Consider the following 10980-nt stretch of genomic DNA (forward strand, 5'->3'; position numbering starts at 1 on the left):
AAGAAGGATGGGGCATCAGGATTGGAGGAAGACTCATTAACAACCTATGTTATGCAGATGACACAACCTTGCTTGCTGAAAGTGAAGAGGACTTGAAGCACTTACTGATGAAGATCAAAGACCACATCCTTCAGTATGGATTACATGTCAACATAAAGAAAACAAAAATTCTCAGAACTAGACTAATAAGCAGCATCATGATAAATGGAGAAAAGAACGAAGTTGTCAAAGATTTCATTTTACTCAAATCGACAATCAACATCTATGGGAGCAGCAGTCAAGAAATCAAAAGACGAATTGCTTTGGGCAAATCTGTTGCAAAAGACGGCTTTAAAGTGTTGAAAAGCAAAGATATTACCTCTAAGACTAAGGTGCGCCTGACCCAGGCCATGGTATTTTCAATCGCATCTTATGCATGTGAAAGCTGTACAATGAATAAGGAAAACAGAAGAATTGACACCTTTGAATTATGGTTTGGTGAAGAATATTAAATATACCATGGACTGCCAGAAGAACTAACTAATCTGTCTTGGAAGAAGTACAACCAGAATACTCCTTAGAAGCAAGGATGGTAAGATTGTGTCTTACATACTTTGGACATGTCAGGAGGGATCAGTCCCTGGAGGAGGACATCATGCTTGGTAGAGTACAGGGTCAGTTAAAAAGAGGGAGACACTCCATGGGATGTATTGACACAGTGGCTGCAACAATGGGCTTAATCATAACAACAATTGTGAGCATGGCGAAGGACTATTTAACATTTCGTTCTGTAGTACAAAGTGGAAACTGACTCAACAGCACCTAACAACAACAATGTGAGCAGCTGATATTTAAATGGGCAAAAGACAGTCTCTTTAACAAATGGTGCTATCATAACTGCATGTTGATCTGCAAAAAATGGAACAAGACCCATACCTCACACCATGTACAAAAACTAACTCAAAATGGATCAAAGAACTAAATATAAAATGATAAATACCATGGATGAAAATATAGGGACAATGCTAGGAGCCCTAATACATAGCAGAGAGAGAGTACAAAATATAACTAACAATACACAAACACCAGAAGAGAAATTAGATAACTGAGAGCTCCTAAAAATCAAACCCTACAAACTGGAAAAGTATTTTGGCTACAACATACCCAGTAATGGTCTATTCTCTAAAACCGACAAGATATTACAAAACCTCAAAAACAAAAAGACAAATAACCCAATTAAAAAATGGGCAAATCCTATCTATGGGCACAAAGAAGACATTCGGGCAGCTAATGGATACATCAGGAAATATTCACTATCATTAGCCATTAGAGAAATGCAAATAAAAAGTACAACGAGATACTATCTTACCCCAACAAGGCTAGCATTAATTCAAAAAACACAAAATAATAAATGTTGGAGAAGTTGTGGAAAGACTGGAACACTTACGCACTTCTGGTGGGAATGTAAAATGGTTCAGCAACTACGGATATCAATTTGTTACTTTCTTATAAAGCTAGAAATGGAAGTACCAAGTGATCCAGCAATCCCACTTCTTGGAATATACCCTAGAGGAAAAAAGAGCCCTCACATGAATAGATATATGCACAGCCATTTCGTTGCAGCGCTGTTCACAGTAGCAAAAAGATGGAAACAACCTAGATGCCCATCAACGGATGAACGGACAAACAAGTTTGGTATATTCACACAGTGGAACACTAAGCAATGATAAAGAACAATGATGAATCCGTTGAAGCTGCAAGGCATTATGCTGAGTGAAACTAGCCATTTGCGAAAGGACAAATATTGCATGAGATCACAATTATAAGAACTTTAAAAAATGTTTAAACACAGAAGAAAACATTCTTTGATGGTTATGAGGGTTGGGAGAGTGGGAGAGGGGAATTCACTAACTAGATAGCGGACAAGAATTATCTTGGGTGAAGGAAAGGACAACATACCCACTTAAAAAGACCAGACTTCATGGTGTGACTGAGACTAGAGGGACCTCAGAAGTCATGGCCCCCAGACTCTCTGCCAACCCAGAACTAAAACCATTCCCGAAGCCAACTCTTCAAAGATGAGACTGGGCTATAAGATATAAAGTGATACTTGTAAGAGTGTGTTTCTTGTTCAAGTAGATACACGAGACTAAATAGGCAGCTCCTGTCTGGAGGTAAGATGAGAAGATAGAAAGATAGGAAAGGATAAGGAACTGGTTATATATGGTTTCCATATATGTATATAATATTTATATATATATATGTATTTTTTATGTATATATAAAATATAAAAAATGAAACATTTTCCTGTTAGTTATACTTTAGATATTTTCTAAAATATAATTAATCCTTTAAAAAAAATGCACCATACATATGTATCTAAATCTATTACAGGTATCCCTCTCTGTAGGTAATCTCTCTACGTTCTTCTGTTTTCAAATCAAATTGTTTTTCAACTTTTCTACTAGAGTTTTCTCAATAAAGACTAAATATGAAATATTTATTTTTCTAGAATTTCTAAAATTTTGCATTGCACTGCATGCAAGAATAACTCATCCCATGCTTTCCAGGACATGTTGACAAAAATCTAGATGATTTCCTTTCTCTTAAGATGTTTTATTTAAGTACATTAGTTACATCTCAAAAAGTCACTGACTACTGCCATGTTGATATATAATACATATTTCAATAAGAGGTGTGAAGGGTAAGAAATAAGTATGTTTGACATCAAGTTTATATTATGAGCCCACTGGTGAATCCTGAGTGAATTGGAGGTTATGGACAGCACTGTCAGTAGACAAATGGAAACATTACTATCTTAATTCAGCTGTTGGAATGCAGAATTGGGAGAGCTCCAGTTTTCTTCTCTTTGGAATACCCTCAGCTCAGATATTTTGAAAAATCTCAAGTTGTTTAGCATCTTTAAATTCCCTCTACAGGAATTAAATACGATATTTACATCAATATTTCAAGTTTCCTGGCTGATGCTGTAACTAGGCAATTAATTAAATTTTGGTTTTGTTTTTAGAATTAATGATGATGACAGTCAATTAGTATCTCCTTCACAGAATCCCCAGGGTTCTATACCTAAAATCGCTGTAGTCCTCGTTGTTTGTACAGTGATCTGTTATCTTTAAAAACAGATTTTCCTTTGTGTCTTTTATAGCTTTATTCTGAACTGCCTGATCTGCTCCCTACAGCCTAATTATGAGTAAATATCCTCTTCTTTACTGAAGAGCAAAGATAAATCTATGGTGGTGTGGAGACAAAACCATTTTTCTTCAAAACAGAATCAGACAATCTAGAGAATGACCAGATTTCTTATTTAAAAATCTAATTTTTTTTTTATTCTGGATAAATTAGTTTTCTAGATTTTATTTAGGCTATTGGACAGGACTAGATATTCACTTTTGATAAGAAGGAAATTTTTAGACAAATGTGTTTGAAAATGCTTCCAACTTTATGCTGTTTGACTAGAGAAAATGTGAACCAATGTTTCTATTTGTTATTAAATGTTTCTGGATTTTCATGTCAGCAAGTTCTCCTTTGAGAGTGGGGAAACAAAGCAAGAGTGAGAATGCAAAGCAAAATTATGGGTTAGAGAGAAAGAAATATTTCATTGCAACAATCATTCCTTTTACCTTTTAGGTTAATGAAACAAAAGAAAAATTTCACAATATGTCAGCAAACAAAACTCATGCAGAGTTCGTGGAAAGTAAGTATTTTCAGTATTCTGTTGCTTTGTGTACAAAGTAATTACCACAGAGTCCGTTTTATTCTGAAAATACCACCAGAAGATTCAACCAATTGAATTCATATTTAGAAACAAAAAGAATATTTGTGTCACTCGTACACATATCTACATATCTGGACATATCTGAAAGGATGTCTGAATTTGTTGATTAGAACAACAATATGAACAATAATTTTCATTTATATTTGACTAGGACATTTTCATTTATATTTATTAAAGGCTTGGGTATTTTCATATCACTAAGTGTAAAATAGTATTTCTTACTTTGGTAAAGTTTAAGTTGAAGTAAAGCTTTCATTGTTAAAGCTATTCATGAAGTTGAAAGTGAAACTAATTGTGTGAAATAATTCCAGATCTCACATACAATTTCAATTTAATATTAGTATACTAATTTTGAAATACACACTGAACTAAAATTAAGGAAAGTTTGTTCCATTAAAATTTTTAACTGCCAATACCAAGGAATACAAAGATTAAACCTGAAATATATCATGAGTATGCAACCATTTTTTACATTTTTACTGAAAGAGACTGAGCAGAAAATTCTGTTAACAATGCATATATTTTACATTACCCGAAAAGTATGTTTATTTTGTGGTGGATTCAGTAAGTTTGCAGGAATCATTTCTCAGCATCTTGGACAAATCTTTAAACCAGACAAATTTGCAGATGCTTATACAGGAGATGAAAGCACCTTCCTCTGCAAAGTAAAGGAGATCTGAGGGGAAAATTTAGAAAATTCTTATCCAGAGAAAGAGGAGTGATAACAATGAAGTCTGGGTTCTGACTGCTATGTGAAACGGTTAAAGTCATAGGAGCAAAAAGTGTATGCATTTCAATGGAGTTACTTGATTTTCCATATATATATATTTTTAATCTGTATTCATTTATGCTTTTTTAAATTTAGAATTAATTATCCATTTTTTTCTCTTCCCCAGATTGGATGGAGTTCAGAAGGAATTTAACCATGAGAAATCATACAATGGTGATAACATTTATTCTTCAAGGTCTGACTGATGATTCAAACTGGCAAATGGTGATTTTCCTTTTTCTATTTCTAACATATTTATTGAGTGTCATTGGAAATCTGACCATTATCCTGCTCACTCTACTGGATTCCCACCTCAAAACACCTATGTATTTCTTCCTTAGGAATTTTTCATTCTTAGAAATCTCAATGACTTCAGTCTGTATACCTAGACATCTGTTCAGCATAATGACTATGGATAAAACGATTTCCTATGATGCTTGTGTGACACAATTATTTTTTGCCATCTTCTTGGGCGCATCAGAGTTTTTCCTGTTGGCAGCCATGTCCTATGACCGCTATGTGGCCATCTGCCAACCCCTTCACTATGCAACAATCATGAGCAGCAGAGTCTGCACCCGGCTGGTTGTTACCTCCTGGGTGGCTGGGTTGTTAACAATCTCTCCTGCGCTCATTATGGGCCTAGGATTGGAGTTCTGTGATGCCAATGTTATTGACCACTTTTTGTGTGACTACGCTCCTGTCCTGAAACTCTCCTGCACTGACACACGGGTCATTGAATTGCTAAGTTTTATCTTAGCAATTTTCACACTGCTGATTACATTCGCTCTGGTGATACTCTCCTATGCAAATATTGTAAGAACTATTCTGAAGATCCCTTCTGCCCAGCAGAGGAAGAAGGCTTTTTCCACCTGCTCCTCGCATATGATTGTTGTCTCTATCTCTTATGGCAGCTGCATTTTTATGTATATAAAACCTTCTGCAGAGGAGAGGGTAGCTTTAAACAAGGGGGTAGCCGTGCTCAACACTTCAGTTGCCCCTGTCCTAAATCCTTTTATATATACCCTAAGAAACAAACAAGCAAAACAAGCCTTGAGGGACATCATTAAAAAATGCATCTTTATTATCTCAAAATAGAATCTTTGACTTTTATAAAACCTTTTTTAGAATAAAAATAGCTTGCAATAGCTAACCCAAACCAAACCAAATCTGTTGCCTTAGGGTTGACTCAGACTCATGGTGACCCTATAGGATAGAGTAGAACTGGCCTATAGGGTTTCTAAGGAGTGGCTGGTAGATTAAAACTGCAGACCTTTGGTTACCAGACATAGCTCTTAAACAGTGTGCCATGAAATTGCAGCCTATATTGATTACCCTTTTAACATATGCATCTATTCAATTTTTGTACTCTGATAATGATTGGAAACCTTAGTGACGTAGTGATTAAGAGCTACAGCTGGTAACAGAAAGGTCAGCAGTTTGAATCCACCAGGGGTTCCCTGGAAACCCTATGGAGCAGTTCTACTCTGTCGTATAAGGTCACTATGGATTAGAATCGACTCGACTGCAAAGAATTTGTTTTTTTGGTTTTGATAATGATTGAAAAACCAACCAAAATTTCTGACTCATGGTGACCCACTAGGACAGAGTGAAAATGTCTTCTAGAGTTTACAAGGCTGTAAATCTTTACAGAAACAGACTCCCATATCTCTCTCCCATGGAGCAGCTGGTGTGTTCAAACCACTGACCATGTGGTTAGCAGCAAGCGTTTTAACCACTGTGCCATCAGAGTTCCTGTCAGTGATTGAAGTCATGCACGAATAGCCACTGTGTATTCAATCTGGCTTTTTATCCTTTTTTTTTTTTTTAAGATTTATTTATTTTTTTAATCGTGCTCAAGTTAGTTTCTAACACCTCAAGTTAGTTTCTCATACAAAAATCTATACAGGTGTTGTTATTTGACACTAGCTGCAATCCCTGTAATGTGACAGCACACTCCCCCTTTTTACTCCAGGTTTCCCATGTCCATTCGTCCAGCTCCTGTCCTTTCCTGCCTTTTTGTCCTACCTCTGGACAGGAGCCACCCATTTGGTCTTGTGTATCTGCTTGAACTAAGAAGCACAGTATTCAAGAGAATTATTTTATGTTTTATGGTACAGTCTAATCTTTGAAGAGTGGGCTTTGGGAATGGTTTTACTTCTGGGATAACAAAGTGTAAGAGGCCATGACTTCAAGGGTTCCTCCAGTCTCAGTTAAACCATTAAATCTTGTCTTTTTATGTGAATTTGAGTTCTGCTCCACATTTTTTTTAATTTCTATTGTGCTTTAATGAAATTTTACAAATCAAGTCAATCTTTCATACAAAAATTTATATACACCTTGGTATATATGATATATACCTCTAATTGCTCTCTCCCTAATGAGACATCACACTCCTTCCTTCCACTCTTTATTTTCTTATCCATTTGACCAACCTCTGACACCCTCCGCCGTCTCATCTCCCCTCCAAACAGGAGATGCCAACATAGTCTCATATGTCTCCTTGATCCAAGAAGCTCATTCTTCACCAGAATCATTTTTATCCCGTAGTCCAGTCCAATCCCTGTCTGAAGAGTTGGCTTTGGGAATGGTTCCTGTCTTGGGCTGACAGAAGGTCTGGGGAACATGACCTCTGGGGTCCTTCTAGTCTCAGTCAGACCATTAAGCCTGGTCTTTTTAAGAGAATTTGGGGTCTGCATCCCACTGCTCTCCTGCTTCTTCAGGAGGTCTCTGTTGTATTTCCTGTCAGGGCAGTGATCTCTTGTGGCTGGATACCATCTAAGTTTTCTGGTCTCAGGCTGATGTAGTCTCTGGTTTATGTGGTCCTTTCTATTTCTTGGGCTCATAATTACCTTGTGTTTTTGGTGTTCTTCATTCTCCTTTGCTCCAGGGGGGTTGAGACCCATTGATACTTCTTAGAGGGCCACTTACTAGCTTTTAAGACCCCAGAAGCCACTCTCCAAAGTTGGATGAAGAATAATTTCTTAATAGATTTTATTATACCAACTGACTTAGATGCCCCCTGAAACCATGCTCCCCGAACCTCAGCCCCTGCTATGCTGGCCCTCAAGGAGTTCAGTTTATTCAGGAAACTGCTTTTGGTTTAGTCCAGTTGAGCTGACCTCCCCTGTATTGTGTATTGTCTTTCCCTTCACCTAAAATACTTCTTATCTACTATCTAATTAGAGAAAATGCCTTTCCCTCCCTCCCCCCTATTATTACCATCAAAGAATATTTTCTTCCCTGTTTAACCTATTTCTTGAGTTCTTGTAATAGTGGACTTATACAATATTTGTCCTTTGCAACTGACTAATTTCACACAGCATAATCCCTTCCATATTCCTCCATGTTATGAAATGTTTCACAGATACATCACTGTTTTTATCCATGTGTAGTATTCCATTGTGTGAACATACCATAATTTATTTATCCATTCATCTGTGGGTGGGCACCTTGGTTGCTTCCATCCTTTTGTTATTGTAAACAGTGCTGCAATGAACATGGGTGTGCTTATATCTGTTCGTGTAAATGCTCTAAGTTCTCTGAGATATATTCCGAGGAGTGGGATTGCTGGATCATATGGTACTTCTTCTATTTCTAGCTTTTTAAGGAAGTACCAAATCGATTTCCAAAGTGGTTTTACCATTTTACATTCCCACCAGCAGCGTATAAGTGTTCCAATCTCTCCACAGCCTCTCCAACATTTATTATTTTGTGTTTTTTGGATTAATGCCAGCCTTCTTGGAATGAGATGTAATCTCATTGTAGTTTTGATTTGCATTTCTCTAATGGCTAATGATTATGAGCATTTCCTCATGTATCTGTTAGCTACTTGAATGTCCTCTTTAGCGAAGTGTCTGCTCATATCTTTTGCTCACTTTTTAATTGGGTTATTTGCCTTTTTACAGTTGAGTCTTTGCAGTATCATGCAGATTTTAGAGATCAGGTGCTGATTGGAAATGTCATAGCTAAAAACTTTTTCCCAGTCTGTGGGTAGTCTTTTCACTCTTTTGGAGAAGTCTTTGGATGAGCATAGGTGTTTGATTTTGTAGGAGCTCCCAGTTATCTAGATTTTCTTCTGCATTGTTAATAATGTTTTGTGTACTGTTTATGCCATATATTAGGGCTCCTAACATTGTCCCTATTTTTTCTTCCACGATCTTTATCATTTTAGATTTTATATTTAGGTCTTTGATCCATTTTGAGCTCGTTTTGTGCATGGAGTGAGGTATGGGCCTTGTTGCATTTTTTTGCAGATGGATATCCAGTTATGCCAGCACCATTTGTTAAAAAGATTGTCTTTTCCCCATTTAACTGTTTTGGGGCCTTTATCAAATATCAACTGCTTATTTTTTTATATGTGGATGGATTTATGTCTGGATTCTCCATTCTGTTCCATTGGTCTATGTATCTGTTGTCATACCCGTACCAGGCTGTTTTGACTACTGCGGAGGTATAACAGATTCTAATATCAGGTAGAGTGAGGCCTCCCACTTTGTTCTTCTTTTGTAGTAATGCTTTACTTCTCCAGGGCCTCTTTCCCTTCCATATGAAGTTGGTGATTTGTTTCTCCATCTCCTTAAAGAATAGCTTTGGAATTTGGATTGGAATTTCATTAAATGTATAGACTGTTTTTGGTAGAATAGGTATTTTTATATTAAGTCTTCCTATCCATGAGCAAGGTATGTTTTTCCACTTACGTAGGTCTCTTCTGGTTTCTTGCAGAAGTGTGTTGTAGTTTTCTTGGGATAAGTCTTTTATATCTCTAGCAAGATTTATTCCTAACTATTTTATCTTCTTGGGGGCTACTGTAAATGGTATTGATTTGGAGATTTCATCTTCGATGTTCTTTTTGGTGGTGTAGAAGAATCCAACTGACTTTTATGTGTTTATCTTGTAACCGATACTATGCTAAACTCTTCTATTAGTTTCAGTAGTTTTCATGAGGATTCCTTAGGGTTTTCTGTGTGTAAGATCATGTCACCTGCAAAGAGAGTTAATTTTCCTTCTTCCTTGCCAATCTGGATGCCTTTATTTCTTTATTAGCCTAATTGCTCTGGCTAGGACCTCCAGCACAATGTTGAATAAGAGTGGTGATAAAGGGCTTCCTTGTCTGGTTCCTGATCTCAAGTGGAATGCTTTCAGGCTCTCTCCATTTAGGATAATGTTGCTATTGGCTTTGTATAAATGCCCTGGATTTTGTTAAAGAACTTTCCTTCTATTCCTATTTTGCTGAGAGTTTTATCATGAATAGGTATTGAACTTTGCCAAATGCCTTCTCTGCATCAATTGATAAAATCATGTGATTCTTGTCTTTTGTTTTATTTATGTGATGAATTACATTAATTGTTTTTCTAATGTTGAACCATCCCTGCATACCTGGTATGAATCTCACTTGGATATGGTGAATTATTTTTTTGTTATGTTGTTGAAATCTATTGGCTAGAATTTTGTTGATGATTTTTGCATCTAAGTTCATGAGGTATATAGGTCTCTAATTTTATATTTTTGTGAAGTCTTTACCTGGTTTTAGTATCAGGGATATGGTGGGTTCATAGAATGGGTTTGGTAGTATTCCATCCTTCTCTATGCTCTGAAATACCTTTAGTAGTAGTGGTGTTAACTCTTCTCTGAAATTTTGGTAGAACTCTGCAGTGAAGCCGTCCGGACCAGGGCTTTTTTTTGTTGGGAGTTTTTTTTTTTTTTTAATTACCTTTCAATCTCTTCTTTTGTTATGGGTCTATTCAGTTCTACCTCTGTTTGTGTTAGTTTAGGTAGGTAGTGTGTTTCTAGGAATTCATCCATTTTTTCTAGGTTTTCAAATTTGTTAGAGCACAATTTTCCATAGTAATCTGATATGATTCTTTGGGTTTCAGTTGGGTCTGTTGTAATATCGTCCAACTCTTTTCTTTTTCAGGGTATTTACTTCCTCTCTTATTTTTCTTTTGTCAGTTTGGCCAGTGGCTTATCAGTTTTGTTGATCTTTTCAAAGAACCAGCCTTAGGTCTTGTTAATTCTTTCAATTGTTTTTCTGTTTTCTATTTCATTTAGTTCAGCTCTAATTTTTATGATTTGTTTTCTTCTGGTGCCTGAGAGTTTCTTTTGTTGCTCTCTTTCTATTTGTTCAAGTTGTAGAGATAATTCCTTGTTTTTGGCCCTTTCTTCTTTTTGAATGTGTATATTTATTGATAAAAATTGGCCTCTGAGCACTGCTTTCTGTGTCCCAAAGATTCTGATAGGAGGTGTTTTCATTCTCATTGGATTCTATGAATTCCTTTATTCCATCCTTAATGTCTTCTATTATCCAGTCTTTTTTGAGCAGTGTATTATTCAGTTTCCAAGTGTTTGATTTCTTTTCCCTGCTTTTTCTGTTATTGATTTCCATTTTTATGGCCTTATGGTCAGAGAAGATGCTTTATAATATTTCAATGTTTTGGAT

General features: G+C 36.2%; 1 protein-coding gene across 1 annotated transcript; it reads left to right on the forward strand.

The window, feature by feature from the left end:
- The first annotated feature begins 4700 nt into the window (after positions 1 to 4700).
- On the forward strand, positions 4701 to 5639 carry LOC126075546 (olfactory receptor 6C74-like). Its single transcript, XM_049883389.1, has one exon. The coding sequence runs from the start codon at positions 4701 to 4703 to the stop codon at positions 5637 to 5639; it is 939 nt and encodes a 312-aa protein (XP_049739346.1).
- Positions 5640 to 10980: the final 5341 nt, after the last annotated feature.

Source organism: Elephas maximus, chromosome 4 (assembly GCF_024166365.1).
Source record: "Elephas maximus indicus isolate mEleMax1 chromosome 4, mEleMax1 primary haplotype, whole genome shotgun sequence".
NCBI lineage: Eukaryota > Metazoa > Chordata > Mammalia > Proboscidea > Elephantidae > Elephas > Elephas maximus.

Coding starts and splice junctions, on each gene's coding strand:
- LOC126075546 (XM_049883389.1), top strand. CDS start 4,701: ATGAGAAATCATACAATGGTGATAACATTTATTCTTCAAGGTCTGACT.